Source organism: Rhinatrema bivittatum, chromosome 2, assembly GCF_901001135.1.
Source record: "Rhinatrema bivittatum chromosome 2, aRhiBiv1.1, whole genome shotgun sequence".
In the NCBI taxonomy this organism is placed as follows: domain Eukaryota; kingdom Metazoa; phylum Chordata; class Amphibia; order Gymnophiona; family Rhinatrematidae; genus Rhinatrema; species Rhinatrema bivittatum.
In genome coordinates this window covers 335,844,757-335,863,285 of record NC_042616.1, presented here as the reverse complement: position 1 = coordinate 335,863,285, position 18,529 = coordinate 335,844,757, and the positions used below count along the sequence as shown (strand labels likewise).

The 18,529-nt window shown below is 41.0% G+C and overlaps 1 protein-coding gene across 4 annotated transcripts in view; it reads left to right on the top strand.

The window, feature by feature from the left end:
* Positions 1 to 18,529, top strand: part of GOLGA4 (golgin A4) — a 456,386-nt gene that overhangs the window by 91,098 nt on the left and 346,759 nt on the right. For 3 of the 4 annotated variants that reach the window (XM_029589809.1, XM_029589810.1, XM_029589808.1), the window contains exons 3-4: positions 3,736 to 3,834; positions 8,035 to 8,097. In XM_029589809.1, coding sequence (XP_029445669.1) covers positions 3,736 to 3,834; positions 8,035 to 8,097 — 162 coding nt within the window. The remainder of the gene's footprint in view (positions 1 to 3,735; positions 3,835 to 8,034; positions 8,098 to 18,529) is intronic. The other variant, XM_029589811.1, reaches the window with a different exon arrangement.

Below are 18,529 nucleotides of genomic sequence, written 5' to 3'. Positions count from 1 at the left end.
TGCATTGCATGCTGCGACTATTAGGGCACATGGCTGCGACCTTCCATGTTTACTCCCTTAGCTTGTTTGCATTTGCGCAGAGCTCAGTGGACCTTGCAGTCCCAGTGCAAGCAGGCCATCCAGGACCTCCATGCCCTCATCCGCATTACTCCGCCTCTCCAGAACTCCTTGTCTTGGTAGGAGAGTCTGACCAACTTGGAGCAGGGGGTGCCCTTTCAAGGTCCCCCTGTCCAGATTGTGTTAATTACAGATGCATCCAGTTTGGGGTGGGGTGCCCATGTCAAAGGGATCCACACCCAGGGCTTGTAGACCACCCAGGAGACACAATGCCAGATCAATTTCCTGGAGCTCCTTGTGATCTGATATGCGCTGTGGGCATTCAGAGATCAGCTGGTCAGCAAAGTGATTCGGATCCAGACCGACAACCAAGTAGCAATGTGGTACATCAACAAGCAGGGGAGGTATGGGGATCGTTCCTCCTGTGCCAAGAAGCCGTTCAGATCTGGACTTGGGCTCTGTCGCAGGGTATGGTGCTCCATGCCATGTACCTGGCCGGGATGGAGAATGTGGTGGCAGACAGGTGGAGTTGCTCCTTCCAGCCCTGCAAGTGGTCCCTGAAACAAGAGGTGGCAGATCGGATCTTCTGTTGCTTGGGGACCCTGGACGTAGATCTGTTTGCATCCCCTTGCAACAGGAAGGTGGATCATTTCTGCTTCCTGTACAGGGTGGACAGCAAACCAGCCTCAGATGCCTTTGCCCGCCATTGGGGCAAGGGCCTTCTGTATGTGTATCCACCACTTTCCCTAGTGCTGAAGACTCTCCTGAAGCTTCGACAGGACAGGGGAACTATGATCCTCATAGCTCCGCACTGGCCGAGGCAGATCTGGTTTCTGCTCTTTCGGGATTTTTCCATCCAGGATCTGATCAATCTGGGGACCTCCCTAGACCTCATCATGCAGGATTGGGGAATGCTGTGCCATCCCAACCTCTGGGCCGTGTCTCTGATGGCCTGGGTGTTGAGAGGTTGCTCCTGCAGCCTCTTGACCTTTCCGATGATGTGTCTCGTGCCCTGGTGGCTTCCAGAAAGCCTCCCACTATGAAGTCTTACGGCCTGAAGTGGAAGAGGTTTTCCGCCTGGTGTGAGCACTGCGCCTGGATCCGTTCTACTGCTCTGCACCAAAGCTGCTTGAAGACCAACTCTATTTGGGTACACTTGAGTGCGATTGGTGCCTATCACCAGAGTGTGGATGGTTCACCCATCTCTGTGCAACCCATTGTGGGCCACTTTATGCAGGGCTTGCTCCAGCTGAAGCCGCCTCTGAGGCCCCCCGCTGTCTCCTGGGATCTCAGTATGGTGTTGGCTCAGCTCATGAAACATCCTTTTGAGCAGCTGCGTTCTTGTGACGCCAAGTACCTGACCTGGAAGGTTATCTTTTTTGTTGCATTCATGTCAGTGCATGGAATCAGTGAGCTTCAGGTCTTGGTGACGTATCCTCCCTACACAAAATTTATCCATTTATTTATTTATTTAGGATTTTTATATACCGACATTCTCGATACAAATATCGAATCAGGTCCATGATAGGGTGGTCTTGCGCATGCACCCTAAGTTCCTACATAAGGTAGTGAGGGATTTCCATCTTAACCAGTCAGTTGTTCTGCCTACCTTTTTTCTCAGATCTCATTCGCACAAGGGTGAACAGGCTTTACACAGTTTGGATTGCAAATGAGCCTTAGCCTTGTATTTGGAGTGAATAGCAGGCCATAGGCAGTCTACACAAGTCTTCATCTCTTTTGACAGGAATAGATTGGGAGTTGCGGTTGCTAAGCAGACCTTGTCCAACTGGCTGACAGATTGCATTTCCTTCTGTTATAGTCAGGTGGGACTGCAGCTTTGGGGGCCATTTTATTTATTTATTTATTTATCTATTTATTTATTTATAAATGTTTATATACCGCATTTACAAGCAAGTTGATCAAAATGATTTACAGAATAAGAAATAAAAATATAAATGTAAAACATAAAAATAAAATAGAAGAAAAATTTACATTAAATTAATATAAAATAAATAAATTAAAAGTACATGTTTAAAAATCTTTTACCAAAACAGGAGAGAGAAAAAGTGCCTAAAAACTGTTTAGGATGCATTTTTAATTTTTCATTGGATTTCATCATTCAATGGAATATTGTAGGCTATCTGGAAGAGGTAGGTTTTCAGAGATTTTTTGAATTGCTTTCTGTCAAGGCTCATTTTGTCAGAGCCATGGCAATTTCAGTGGTCCACTTGAGAGCGGTCCCCGTGGACGAGATCTGCAAAGCTGTGACATGGAGTTCTTTTCACACTTTTGCCTTTCACTACTGTCTAGACAGGGATGGCCAATGCGATAACAGTTTTGGCCAGTCTATCCTTCAGAATCTCTTTCAGCTGTGAAACCCATCTCTTCCTGCCTAGGGCCCTTTTTTTGGGTTCAGGCTGTCTTCCTCTGTTACCAACAGCGCCTGTGTTGTTGTGCCTGTTGGTCTTTTTGTTCAGGAACAGCCTGTAGCTAGGGATTCACCCATGTGTGAGGACTACCATCCTGCTTGTCCAAGGAGAAAGCAGAGTTACTTACCTGTAACAGGTGTTCTCCTCGGACAGCAGGATGTTAGTCCTCATGAAACCCATCCGCCACCCCGCGGAGTTGGGTTTCCTTATATTTATTATTTTATTTTTTCGTAATTTTGTTACGAGACTGAAGAGGGACCCCACATGGATAGTGGCATGCTGGGCAAGGTCAGTGTGCCAGTTAAAGTTTCTAGAAACTTTGACATTACGTTTTCCATGCTGGTCTCCATCTGATGATGTCACCCATATGTGAGGACTAACATCCTGCTGTCCTAGGAGAACACCTGTTACAGGTAAGCAACTCTGCTATATCCAATAATCGTTAAATATTTTACTGATGTTGTGAATTGCTACTTTTCTTTCTTTCTGAAATATCACACAGAGTATAGATAAACTCAGAAAGGCAAGTTCCGTTTAAGAAAAAAGTTGGGGCCGGCCTGATGGCTCAGTAATCATGCTGTATGCTGCTGTTGCGAAAGATATGGGCTCCGTTCCCAAAGCAGGCTTCGGCTGCATGGGCTGGCCAAGGCTGGGTCTGCAGCAGGGGTATGGTTCAAAGCCTCTGGAGGAAGGCCCAGCTATCTCTCTTCAGTGATTTCTATGCATGCAGGTTGGGTTCCAGAAGGAGCTTTCATCTTTGGATCCTGACCCGATGTCTGTTGCTGTAATAGCTGAGCTAAATAAGCATGAAGCTAAAATGGGTTGTCTGTGGGGTGGGTGCAGGAGAACCCTGGATAGCTGCGATTGACGGTTCATGGCAGCATAGCCTCATAAGGGGTTGGCTGACTGTTCCACATAGATCTTGCAATCCCCATGACTTCTTACAGAGGAAAGTGAAACTGCATGCATGTCACCATTTCCTATCTCTCACTAATAGAAGTCATCCATGTTTGTTTGATGTTTTTTTGGTTTTTTTTTTTGTAGTGGGGGCAGGCTTGGCTTTAAACATTTATCCTTTTCTTTCATTAAGTTTGGCAGTCACATTAACCTGCCTGTCTCTGCAGACGCTTTTAGTGCAACACAGAAACTGAGCCGGTTACCTAAGATTCTGAAGCACCCTTGAGCCGCGTTTATTTTCTCATCAGTGTTTTATTTCCATCTCCCTGCTTGTTGCACTTTACTGTCGCAGCTGCTGGCCGGGATGATAGCAGAGCCTGCCTTTCTCTCTGAGTATACTATCTTTGCTCTGGATCATGCCAGGCGGCCTAAAGTACAGAGTGACCGTGTGGTGAGTCTTCCCACCCCTCTCAGCTCAGCGATGCCTTGGGTGGGGGGAGGAGAGTAATTCTAGAAGGCAAACTAGTGCTACTTCTGGCTTACAGTCTCCCAAAGGCATCCTGACTCCCTTCTCCCCCCCTCCCCCCACCGCTAACTCTGCACTAAAACTAAGGATTCACTACCCAGTAGTGGCTGATGTGCCGTATGATGTGACCTTTCTAACATTAAATCATTAACATGTTTGTGTCGTACTGTTTGTGCGCCTTCTCTACCTTTTAAACAAAATGAGCTCTGCAACGGACCCATGCTCCGATTTAGAAAAGCATTTCTCCCATTTTAGTGCCCACAGGAAAAATTGTTTTTGTAAATTGGAGCCACACTTTCTCACCTGCTACCTAACATTCACACACGTGAGCACACTTCTCGGAGAAGAATGGGAGCAATTTTTCTTTTTTCCATTCTGTGCTTTAGTTAAAGATCTGTGTATGCTTGCAACATTTGTAAAATCTAGATAAAAAAAAAAAAAAAGAAAATTTCATGCATTAGTCAACAACTTCTTTGGGAGTTAGCCCCTACCCAGAGCATGCACTTTATCCTTCACTGTGCATGGAGGGTGAAGGTGAGCAACGCGAGTGGTGTACAGGGTGAGAAGATGTAAAGGGGAAACAGGTTCATTGCTAAAAGTATTGCTTCAGTCTTAAATTTCAGTTCTTGAAAGAAACTCAATTATTGCCTTGCTCCCCATTTAACAGCTTTTCTCTTTTGTAGCACATATCCCTGTGTGCTTTTTGGTCTGCAGGGAAACAGGTTAACATCCTGTGGTGTTTCAAAAGCACTTGAACTTGGGAGTAAATCTGGAAGTGTTAGTCAGACTGTGAAGTGGGCAGGAATTACGTTTTCTCCTCCTAGCACAGGCTGCTTCTCTTCATGCCATTTTTCTACTTGAGAGAAACCTAGGACAAGTGCTTTCACTTGTTGCATCTTTCTTTTAGAACTGGCAAATCTTAAAATGTTTAATGGCAGCCAGTTATTAGTTCCTGCATACTGTGATGGGAGATCCTTGCTAGGGGCCTTAACTGAAGTCCCTGGTATGAGAAGGTTTTTTTTTTTTTTTGAAAGAAGGAAAAAAAAAAAAAAAGTCTAGCAAGTAGAAGGGGTGCCCCATCTGTAAGGGCTCTGGAAGGATAGTGGGTTTCGGCATGTTACAACTGTGGCATTTTGGGACACAGTTTTATTTTAATTTAAAACATCTTCTCATAGATCTCCTTTTCCAGTTTTACAATTCTTCCAAAGCTGTGTACAATCAATTAAAAACATAAATACAGCAAAGCTTATTATAATGAGCATAACAACATTCAAAAACATAGCAGACATTATTTCTCTCAAACCCCCCCCCCCACACACCCCCCCCCCATGGTCAACCCCATCAAATCATCTTGCCTTTCTCCTTTTAGTTTTTCAAAGATGCAGCCCCAAATGGCCAAAAGATCCCAACTCCCCCACCTATTCCCCCTCCAAATCTACCCTCTACCCATTACTATTTAAGAGCAATACTCCCCCCCCCCCAAAAAAAAAACCAAACCAAACCCTCCATCTATTCCTTTGCTATTAATCTGTTCTAGCACCTATCACATCAATTCTCTGATTTCCCAATATCTATTTCTTCTGTTCCTCTATTTGTCTTCTAACATCCAGCATCTATACCTACCAACATCTCACCTTACCTCCCTCAGCTGCCATAGTCTAGATTCCTCTTGTCTTACTAACCTCAATGCTGTATTTATCAATTAACTCAGCTTGCAAACAGCCAAGTGTTAAATTTCTTTCTGAGCAGTGAACACTGCTCCTAGAGTTCAGGAAGGTTTTTATTTTCTCAGGGGTTTCACTGGGGTTCTACTTGCACCATCTTGTGCTCATTCAATTTGAGATGGCGTTCATGCTACCCGAGAGACCTGGGCACCAGATTGCTTTGCTTGTGCGCATCGTTAGAGATGAGTTAAAAAGTCATCAGCCAAAATCCTGCACCAGATCTAGGCTTTTTCCCAGGCTATAACAGATAGTGCTCCTTTTATTCGCTGAAACTAACGGGGGGGGCGGCTGGAATAACAGCATCCTTGTTCCTATTGGGAGCAGGGGAAGTTTGCAATTTCCCTCCCTCCTACTTTTCAACCTTGGATTTCATCAGTGCAGTTTTCATGGTTAGGGGTGGTCTTATCATGCCCTTGAGAAGAATGCCTGGTTTGGGGCTGGGATATTGCATCATAAGTTAACATTCAGATCTTTTGGCCCATCCCAGCACATTCTTTGAGATGGGAAGCCCAGGTGTGATTCCCGAATACGTTCGGATGTAAACACTTTCCAGGGTGATCCCCCATTTCTCCTAATTATTTCATGACCACTAGCAGTGCAGCCAAAAGCTATATAGTGAAGCCTCGATACATAGAGCCCTCGCTTTCCTGCCACTAATTTGATAAGTATTCCATCACCTAAATCAAACACAGATCAGTTTTCTGAAGAAAAGCACCACCAACTGTGAAGTCTATATATTACTTTTTTTTTTTGTCATACATTGGCTTGCTTAGTGCTTTTCTGTTCACTCTAAGTATTGCAGTCATGCTTGTGAATACCAAAATAGTGCCTTGGTTTAAAAAAAAAAAGGATGTATCTATCTCTACATAAATGTCTATAAGAAAAGAAAAACAGCTACCATGATAATTTAGTAGAACTTATTCGCATACCACTTAGAAGACTGGATACAGCAATTTAATAAATGTCTTAAATAAATCTGTCACACAAGACATACTGAAACAGATAACTGTTTGATTATGTGATTAAATTTGCCCCTATATTAAGATGCTACCATGGCAACACTGAGGACTGTGCACTGCTTTGTGTTTGACAAAGGTGGGTTCATTGCCAGTTTGTACCTATGACAGCTCTAAGTGGCAAGAGAAAATAACCAGATACCATATATTGCTGTTCTGCCTACTATACATACAGAGTTAGAGCATCTAGCAAAAGGAAATATATTGGCCTAGCTATGTGAAGAGATTTTTTTTGTCCTGGGCTTCAAACTCTGTGTTTTCTTTTTTTGTCACCTGCTAGCTTCCTTTGGTTTGTTCAGAGCCTGCGGCAGTCCATGATGGGGAAGGAAATGAGGCAATTGTCCAGTTTGAGGTGCTGTGAACCCCTCATTCAGGGCTAGCCGGGCTTGTCTTTAATCCCCTCTCCACCTTCCTCCTATAATTGTGGCAAGGATTATCCAGCTCAGGAACACAGAGCATGGTGCTCTTCACTTCATGGACTCAGGTAGTCTGGGAGCTCCCTCCTCCTTCAGGGCAGTTCTGTCCTTGGGCCAGCCCAACAGATCAGCCTTCTGTTATGGAAGTTCATACTTTACCAGAGTTTTTCCATAGGAAATTGACCTGTGCCTTTTACACACTGTTAGTAGTGAGGGTACACACAGTTTTCCAGAAAGCATGGCTATCTATGTAGAAAGTCTGCTGCACTAATCCCCTGCACTTATAACTGCTTTTTAGTTTTGTATATTACAGCCTGATGGTTAATGGTAATAGATTGAGAGCTAGATTAAAGTTTCAGGCAGAAGAAGGGCCAGAAAGAAGCAAAAACACCCACAAGTCAGTTTCTGTGCACATTTTGAAATGGTGCATCTTTAGCCCAGGGTTATTTTCTTCCAATTTCAGGAAGAGGGAAAAAGAAAATAGTCTGGAAAAACTAGCACAAGCAGAAGCTTCTGCATCCTTACATGGAGGACTTGAGGGCAAACGTTCTGCAGAAAGTTTTGCAGAGGCTTGCTTTGTATAGACTTTTTTTTTTCTTCCAATCTTTCATTCCTCCTTCCTCCCCCCAAGGTGTTGTGGGAAATTAAATCCTTTAGCAAAAGATGCACTGTTGACAATTATACAGAAACTGACTTGCAGCTTCATGCTTTTGTTTTTCTCTCTATCCCTACTTTTGACCAAAACTTAAAATCTGGCTTTAAATGTATAATGCTGTTCTATAACCACTTGCATGGAAATGTGTAAAAAAAAAATTAATAGTACAAGAAAGCACGAATAGCATTCACTAACTATACTTGCATGAGAAGCTGGGAGTGGGTGAGTGTCTCTTGTGGTGGTGTACATCTTAGAACGTTAATCTGCTATGCTGGTTTTTCCTCTTTATGCCTTCTGTATTTTCCCCCTTGCAGAATGCTTCTCCAGTTCCTAGATCTACAGATAATATTAATGGGAACGAGACAACTACATCTCAGGTAAGGTGAACCTGCAGACATTTTCCTTGATGAATGTACTCGTTCTTAAATGCTATTTAAATACATCAAATTGTATAAATTTAATAGAGAAATGCTAATGGGAACTGTTCTCCAGCACTTATCTAACGCTGCCACGTTCTGCTGTATGTTCTGCCGTCAACTAGTCAGTCAGCTTTGCTCATTTTTGTGTGAGACCTAGGGCTTGATTTACTAAGGGGCCAATGCAATAAATTTTGCGGAAAGCGGCCGCTTTCTTGGTGCGCGCATGGCGTCCGTTTATCGGCATTCGTTTCATTACTGGCAGACGGCCGGTTATGAAAACTGATGCCGAGTTTACCGGCGTCTGTCTTCATAACTCGGGGGTCTGCCGAGGTTTTTTTTTTTTTATTGAAGAAGCACCGAAAAGCAGTTTTTTCTGCTTTTCTGTACTTCTTCTATGTGTGCTCAGCTATTAACGCCTGCTCCAGACAGGCGTTAATATCTGAGCGATAAATGTGTGTCTGAGACACACATTTATTTTTTTGAATGTGGAGTGAATGAGTATTAGCCTCATTTACGTGCATTTGCATGTGATGAGCGCTATAACTCATTCACTCCGCGTCGGACTCGCATTAAATAGGTGCTAATCCCCCTATTGCATTAGGGGGTGGATTAGCGCCTATTTAACCCGCGTCCGACAGCAGGTTAAACAGTGCACTCGTGTGAGCGCACTGTATTGCATCGGCCCCTAAGCATCCTCCTGCCCTAAAGTGTTCCTTTAACTCTCTGGCTGAGTGATCCAGCTTTTTCTTTCACTCTCAAGCTTTGCATTTGTAATGGGAAGGGAGGAAGAGAATTTTAAAAAACTGTATTTCCAAATAATGTTGGAGGAGCCACTAGACATGGGGTTGCTTTACATGTCTCAGATTTCGCAGCATGTAAGAATAGCGTTGTTATTAGCTAAACAGTAAGGAGGAGAGATCCAGATACTGGGCAGAAAGAAATGTGTGTCAGCTTCAGAATTCAGCAAGACTGACTAGTAAAAGAGAACAGTCTAAGATTTAAAATAAAATCAGAAGGAAAAATACAGACCACATTTCACGGCTTGATGTGGAGAAGCACTGCTACTTAAAAACTGAATGAACCTGAAGGGAAAAACAAAGATTGCTTCCCCCCCCCCCCCCCCCCAATGCTACATGTTATCTTTTGGGTGGTTTATCTTCTCTCTTGTTGGTTTGTGACAAGCACAAAGTATAGTAAACTGCAACACTGGTTCCTGCGGTCAGAGAGGAGGGAAGGACAGGAACCAACAGGATAAAATCTTTGAGAATTTTTCCCATACTTTCTTAAATCTAACCTTTATTTGCTGGCAGGTCCAGTACCTCCATACAAAGGAAAATACATACTTTCCTGATTATGCATCAGATTATGCCAGAAGTCATCAACAGAAAAAAGAAAGAAAGTTTGAAGCTGGAGCAACAACCCTCACCACAAAAAAGTTAACTTACAAACTCAAAAGTAGATATGGGTGTAGCTGATGAGAATTTGTGCAAGGATCCCCCAGGGTGCTCCATTAATAGATGTGTGAGAGCCAGGAGCACTGCAAATCTAACAATGAAATCTAATAGATTTTAATTGCTTGGCAGTTCAAAGTTTGGTTTCTCTTGAAATGGTGGACTGTGGAGCAGTTTAACAAGTTGGAACTTATTTATTTATTTCAGCTTCTTAGATGCTCATTTACAAAAAAGAACTCTGAGTGACTTACAAATTAACATTACATTTAGTAACATAAACACAACAAAATACAACATAAAATTGCATGGCAGTTAATAATTTTTTTTCCCTAAACTGTCTCATCAAATGATCACAGGAACATTTAAGTCTCTAAAATGCTTCAATAAGATATAAGAAGGCAGCATTTTCTATAGAAAAAGAAAATCAAGAACAAGGGATCATAATAAGAAATTGGAGAGAAGAAGGCACAGAGAAAATGTGAGCAAGCACTTCTTTACTGAGAGATTAAGAGAGACCTGCAATAATCTACAGCAGCAATCATTGTGACCAAAACTGTTATATTATTCAAGCAGGCCTGTGATAGATAAAGAAGGGCCGTGTTAGGGAAAGAAAGGGAGATGATCCACCTATCAAATAGGATCTGTAATGATGCAGTAGTAGGACAGCTAGGCAAACTTGGTAGGTAGAGAGATCCTTCTGTTATTTCACCTGGGTAGGTTAGGAAGTGCAGTTTTTCCCAATGCTTTTCTCCAATCAGTGTTAGAGAAAGGTACCCACAGCAAAAGTAAGAATGAGCTGGAATTGAGGAGTAGTGCAGGGTGATTTTGTTTAGGACATTGCTTCTTATAACTGTTTGGTGAAAAAGAGATCTGAGGAACATTAAGTCAGAATAGATTTTCTATTGTATGCTTCCTTTCAAATTCTCTTCTGTGTGAATGCTGTGACAATTTGTAGAGACCATTTTGTCTTGTTTATTAACGTTTTGTTCACAGGACAGCAGTTTTTCAAAAGTTTTGTAATTGAAAAAAGTGCATCATATATCAAAAATAGTTTTCTGTCAAATGTGAATTTCCTTTCATCTTTTTTAGTCATTATTTCACATTCAGCATTAATAATGAAGGAAAAGGAAGACCTGGGAATGCAAACACAAATTTTGGGACTGTAAGTGAACAAAGGTTTATGTCCACACATCATCTTGGTAGTGGGAATATGGGAATGAATCCTGGATGTATATTAAAGAGAAAATATTCATTGTAAATGAGGTGTTAGGGAAGAATTTTGAAGATTAGCTGGAAGGACATGATCTCAAATGGAAGAGTGTGTGAGATGATGTTACATGGAAGAACCTTGGTTGAATACTTGGGATGTTCTGGTCATGTACTCAGATGGAAAAGGAAACAAAGAAAGGCAGAAAGCTGCAACTTCTCCCTATCCGCATGACCATATCACACTGTTGTCATGAGAATGAGTATGAAAATTTAGAAGCCAATGATCTTCAGATCTCTTCTGACAGAGGGGATCTATCCTAACAAGGATTCCCTCCAAGAGCGATAGCTACCCCCTCAGGTCCCCCAGCTCAGTTGCCTGCTGCATTGGTGGTAAGGCATGGGTTCCCCAACGCTGCTCCCTTCAGTTCCTTTGCCTGAGCTCCCTGCCAACCCCGTGGCCCCGGTCACTGCACTGCTGCCCCCCTCTTTCTGGCCGGCAGGATCTGGCCTCCCAGCCATCCCCACCAGACAACATTGTTGCAGCTCCTCAGGTCCCCCGACAAGGCTTTCTGCCTGATGATCAGATGGCAACCCTAAAACAAACAAATATCGCACTCACAAACTCAACTGGCTTTTATGGAATATAGGGTACGAGTGAGAGAGAGACTGTTTATGTTAAATTTTGGGAGATTATACAAGGATGAGATAATATATGAACTGCAATGGTCATATTAATTCCAACACACCGAGGGGTAAATTGTGTTTATAGATTAGAAGTGGACTAAAGGGATTGGGTTGTATATGAAAAGTTACTCCTTTGAACATAGGAAACATTACAAAAATGTATACTAACAGCAGGAACAGGTAAACAATGGATAATTTGCTCAGCATCACCTCTATTTCTCTAGAGATTCCAATACAAAGACACACTAAGAGCAGTTGCTTACACTTCCCTTTTACCTTGCATAGATGTAGATTTGTCAACCATCAATTCCGTAGTCTGCAATGCCAGTATTCATGAAAGCTTATTACCTTCAGCAAGCTGACTGGGCGGAGGAAGAAGCTATAAAACAGACACCGATGTTGGATATTTCACAAATATTAGAAATGTCACATGAAATGGAAATTAGTCAGAGGAGGCCATTATTGGTCTCATTTGCTTTCTTGTCTGACCGAAATAATATATTGAAATTTTTCTTTAGAAACCGACAACTCCTTTTTAATGGATGTCAGATTTGGATTTATCCAGATGTGATTAAGACAACACAACTGCGTTGAAAAAGTTTTCTAGCTTTGCGAACTGAGGCACTTCATCTGGGGGCCAGATTTAATTTGAGATACCCATGTAGATGCTGTATAGATATTTAAATAAAAATTATGTCTTATTTGAGCCCGATCAGCTCAAAGCTTTTCTGAATGCGCATCCCCGAAATGTGTCCACTAGTGCTTCGGCATAGATATAAGTTGGGCACTACTCGATGTAACCATAACTTTTAGTATTTCATGTTTTGACGCTCCTATTTCTGCCCCCTTATATTTCTTATAATTATGGTGCAGATAATGTTATAGGGAACGTATTTCTTTGTTTGATAATATCTTTGGAGATGTACCAATTTTTCTGTACAAGGAAGTATTCTTATGAATAATATATAATTTTGAAAAAAAAAAAAAGAAAGATTTGTCAACCATCTTCTCATACTATAAATGTAACCAGAGTTTCCAGCGTTGATATTTGGATTGAATATAAGGGACACACCTGGGAAATTCTTGAGATGAGTTATTAATTTGTATCAATTGAACCTATTAACAAATTAGCAGGTCGATACAGTAAAAGTCGCGGGAGAGCGGGCGAGTGCCCGCTCTCTCGGCACGCACACAGACCACTCTCCTGTGTCCGGAATTCAGTAAAAAAAATATTCAAATTAGGGCCCGCGGTAAAAAGAGGCGCCAGGGACACTAGTGCGTCCCTGGCGCCTCTTTTTTGACAGGAGCGGCGGCTGTCAGCGAGTTTGACAGCCGACGCTCAATTTTGCCGGTGTTGGTTCTCAAACCCGCTGACAGCCACGGGTTCGGAAACCGGACGCTGGCAAAATTGAGCATCCAGTTTTCAAGCCACAGACCGATTTACTTTTTTTTTTTTTTTTTTAATTATTTTTACATTTTGGGTCCTCCGACGTAATATCGCCATGATATTAAGTCGGAGGGTGTACAGAAAAGCAGTTTTTACTGCTAATACTGCGGGAATAACTAATAGGGCCATCGACATGCATTTGCATGATGCGGGCGCTATTAGCTTTGGGGGGGTTGGACGCGCGTTTTCGACGTGCTATTACCCCTTACTGAATAAGAGGTAAAACTAGCGTGTCGAAAACGCGCGTCCAAACGCAGGTTAACTGCGCTCCATCGGAGCGCACTGTACTGTATCCGCCTGTAGGTTGGAACACAATAGTTTAAAAATTGTCTTTCTTATGCTTGGACCAATATAATTAGAACTAGCAGAGACCTACAAAACACTTGCAAACAAAAAAATATCTTTATTGAAGCAGTACTTCTGTAAATACAGGATTTCTAATTAATCTTTTCACTGAAGACTTTTAACAATCAAATTTCAGGGGAGGACTCAGATTGGAAGATGTCCCTCCCCTGACTCCAGTCCTGCTTTTCCTCGCACCCCTATCCCTATCCCTATCCCCATCCCCCTCCTATCACCAGTCCTCTTTCCATTGCATCCTCCATCCCTGGTTCCCTCTCAAATACATCCACTCTCCTCTCTCACACATCCCTGGAGTTGATCCCCCCCTCCCCCTTTCTCTCAGTCCCCTTTCTTTCCTCTCTCAGCCCCTATAACCATTGCCAGTCCCCTCGCACAGAATTCCCATCCTCTTGTTCATCATTAAACATAAATGAGACTGGCATCTGACTGAATTCCCAAAGGAGTGCACTTCTGGGTTCCAATACATTTCTTTGAAATTCCTAGAAAGGAAGCCATCTATTATAGAATTCTGTAAATGCTTCTGTTTTATTAATGATGGCATATGCACATTGCTTCACTGTACTATTGAAATGAATTTCTTAGACTGAAAAAAACAATTACTCTTCTTACATCACTCAGCATCAATACATAACTTGTACAAGTCTTATCATCACATATACTTGGTAACAATATTTATAAAATTCTTCAGACTGCTATCTTGCAAACAAGGTCAAACAAGACAAAGACAGCTTTGTTAATCTGGTAGACCCTAGGAGGCTGCTGTGCTGTTCATAAACTCTTATTCTTTTCTTTTTCCTTTTTCTTTTGTTAATAGTCTATACTCAGTAATACAAACATACAGGTTACAGTAGGTTAAGATGGTATTAATTTGTCCCTTTGATAGAGTATTCTGTATTTTAAGTTTTTGTAATTTTTATTGATTTTAATTTGTTTTATTATATATGATTGTACTGAATTCATTTTTATTTGTACCCTACTTTTATTGGCATTGTCCAGAAGGCAGTTTATAAATAATTTAAAATAAGTAACAAAAAGCCATCACATACTAAAGTTTTTTAAAAATACACAAATTTACAGGCAACAACTTAAACACAAAAAGTGGCCTTTTTAAAAAATATATTTTATCTGCATTATATTGTCTTGGAGTGATTTTTTTAAATATAGATTTTTTAGAAATGTTTTTCTAGCGCAAGAGCGCCTGTTTTTGAAAGCTCATATGTCCTTCCCCTTGGATGGATTTTTCTGAAAAGTGGGTCTTGGTGGCGTATTGTCATTTGTGTGTCCAGTGGCCACATGGCCAGTGGAAGGGTGGCTGATATGTCTGGAGAGTGAGGTTAGCAGTCATTACTGATGAGCAGGAGACTGGAGCAGCAAAGAATGGAAGAAGCTGAAAACATGCCTTCTGAGTGTTTATGCTCTTAGAATATGCATTTGTTGTTTTACATTTCACATGAAATGAAAACCTTTTTTAAAGCATGCTTCTCATCTCCATACATGGCAACTTGAACTCTGATTTTTGTACCAAGTTTTGATTTTGAGTAAAAATTCACAGCTTAATACAAGTGTAGGCACAAAATGGAAATAGAAGGGTTTCAGCTCTTTCTGTAAGTTTGTTTCTCTCTTCTCCCCCTCCACTCCCTGCTTTTGCTGAACTGGGAGAGAGGAAGGGACTATACAGAATGCACAGCATCTTAAATCTCTGGAAAACAGAGCTTATTACACAAAACAGGTTATATATTTAGAGAGAGGGAGGTGGATTTTGTATTTGTGAGGGAGATTTGGTTCTCCAATGAAACAGTTTCTGTTTTTTTCGCAGGTATACCCTGTTAGTTATAAGATCTTTTCTCAGAATAGGGCGCAGAGGGAGGTGTGGCTATTATAACTAAAATTGAGGAAATTATTCAGCAGCTGGGGTTAAGGGATCTACAGAATTGTGAATGTTTGCTCTTGTCCGTGGCGAAAGTAAAACCTATGGGAATGTTGTTAGTGTATGGCCACCAAATCCTACTGTGGATAAGGGTGATGGATTTGATAGTTTATTGGTTCTACATTTTGAGAGGTTGGTAGTGTTGGGGGATTTTAATTTACATGTAGATGATAATGAATGGTAATATATGTCTTTATTTCTAAACGTTTGATCAACATTTGATTTCTAGCTCATAAAGGAGGTTCAGGGATTTTTGGTTCGGGGCATATTTTAAGGGAGGGTTAGTTAAGAGTGCAAGCTGATGAAGAGGTGATTTGGTCAGATCATAAGAGTAATTTATTTTTTGTTCATGATACAAGGATGGGAAGGTATGGAAAGGGGGAGGGTAGAGATGATTTGAAGAAGTAAGATTGATCAGGATCAGTTTTATTGAAGGTGGAAAGATTTCCATTTAGGATCAGATGAGGATACTTTGGATGGGTTAGTGGTTAAGTGGAATTCTTCCCTTGGGGTTGTTTTGAATGAGATTGGCCCAGGGGAGCAGGATGTTGAAAGGCACTGCCCTTTTGTGCTTCATAGACTTGAAGGACTTTCATAACGAGATGAGCAAGAAGGAAAAGAAATGGATTAGATCTCATGATTGGAATGATAAACTGGCCTGGGGAAGGAGTGCTAATCAATATTCTGCTAGAATTAAAAAGGCGAAACAGGAATGTTTTGAAGATCGGATCACATCAGCTGAGAATAGTCCAAAGGAAATTTTTCAGATAGTGCTGGAGCTATTGGGGAAGAATTGACTTTCTAAGGTTGTTATACCAGAGAAGTTGAACTGTGATAGCTCTGCCTGGTTTGAGGAAAAATAAAGTGTATGTTTTATAAGGCCAGATGGCTAAAGTGACACAGATAATCTGGGATCAAATGTTTTGCAGATTGGGGAGCAGCAGATAGATGTAGAGGGGATGATAGGTGATTTTGAGGAGGTAGGGCAGAAAGAGGTTTGGGGGATTTTAGGTTCCTGTGATCCCACTACGTGCAGTTTGAACCCATGTCCATCTTACCTGATAAAAATCTCCCAGAGGAGTTGTTATGGAGGCTACAGATGATTGTGAATCATTCTTTGTGTGCAGGAGGCTTACCGTCTTCTTTGAAGAAGATAATTGTGTGGCCATTTTTAAAAAAGGTTGGGTTAGATAGAATTGTGTTAAGTAATTGACCAGTGGTGAATAGTGCCTTCTTAGGGAAGGTAATTGAAAAGGTTATTACCATGAGGTTATCTCAACATTTGGAGAACAGTATATTGGATGTGTCAATCAGGATTTTACCATGGATGTAACACAGAGACAGCTCTAATGGCTCTGAATGATATCATTTATAGGAATTTGGACAAGGGAGAGGCAGTATGTTTTAATTTTATTAGATCGATCAAGTGCATTTGACTTGGTAGATTATAAGAACTTAATACAAAGATGGTGGGAGTTGGGTTTATGGGGACAAATTATGAATTAGATTTCTTCCTGTTTGGGACATAGAATGTTGGAAGTATAGGTAAGAAGAGAGAAGGCTGCTCCTTATTGGTTGGAATCTGGGTGCCTCAAGGATCTCCATTGGATGTTTTTTTAATGCCACAGAGTTATCTAGATCTTTAAAGTTGAATGTGGATAAGATTTCTTGCTTGTGTACACCAGTTATTCAAAATGTAGGGGTACAGTATGATAAGTTATCTTTTGAATATGAGATCTCATTGATGCTGTGGAGGGTATTTTTGAAATTGCAGCAATTAAAGGGAATCAGGTATTAGGTGAACTCTCAGGTGTTTTGGATAATAATACAGGTGTTGGTGATGCTGGTGTTGATTACTGTAATAGAGTCTTGATCAGGGTAACAATAAAGAATATCCAATGGCTCCAGGTAATGCAGAACATGGCAGCTAGGCTGGTTTTTGCTTGCCCAAGAAGACTTAGTGCTAGACCCCTCCTAAATGAACTATGCAGGCTCCCCATCAGGGAAAGACTAAAATGTAAGATCATGACTCTGATGTATAAGGTGGCTCGGGTTTAGGGAGCTAATTATTTACATAGACAAGTAAGGCGACATGTTCCAAGCTGTAATTAACAATCTGCAAATGGTGTTCTATTTGTAGTGCCTGCAGGTAAAAGAGATTACAAAGGTGATATTTTAAAATAGGATGTTTTCAGTATGTGGGCCTATGCTTTGGAACTCAGCACCATTAAACAGAAGGTTGGAGACTATTTGTCATTTAGGAAGAAAGTAAAGGCATGGCTTTACCCAAGAATATAATAGGTCTGGTTGCTCTGCTTAGCTTTTATATCTTTCTGGGTTATATTGTGGTGTTTTTATATTTTGTTATGATTTTGTATTGTTTTTATGATGATGTAAACCGCTCTGATCAGTTTTTTTGTATATGTGCAGTATAAAAAAGCCAGGAAATAAATATATAAAAAAATATATTTCATGGATGGGACACAACACTTGCTTGTGGACAATATTCATATTACAGGTTAACATCTGCCCATTCTAATGGATTGTGTGGACAGCATTTGTGAGCTCTATTTTTTCAAAGAAGATTAGCCAGTACTTTTTTAAAGTTAAATAATAAAATAGAAAGGTTCAATGTTTAACTTGTTTAACTACAATGTATACTTGGGACTCAAAGCTGAGGACAATGGTATGGATTCATATCGTCTAAAATGTCACACAGGCACTTTTATCTAGTTTTATCCCAGTTGTTACTTCAAACTGGGATCACAACCCCTTTTTGATGCAAATTTGATCAAAAGTAATGGAATACTAAGCAGATCTCAATACAAGCTTTAGTTTGAAATTACAAAGATCTTATACAGACAATGTGTGGAATATAGATAGAAATATTTTTTGCATAAACAACCTTCCGGTAAGGGAAGAATTCTTGCTATGACTAACCTGTAACCTATAGGCAATCAATAAAATAAATACAACCACTGATCTAGAGAAATAAATTCTAATTCTGATTCAAGTAACTTTCTTTTGCATGACAGTTGTGTACAGCCTGAGCATCTCAGAAAGGCTCTTTGTTAGAACAGAATTCAGTGTTACTTTGCCTCCGTAAACACTTCAAGCAGCCTTTGTTTCTTTAATGCTAAACTTTTCCCTTCTGCCTCAGCTTCTCATTAGCATTCTCAGCTCTAAGCCAGAGTTCCCCAAACTCAGTCCTCGAGGGACTCACTCCAGTTAAGTTTTCTGGATTTCCACAATGACTATGCATGAGATCTGTTTGCATAGAATGGAGACAATGCTTGCAACTAGATCTCA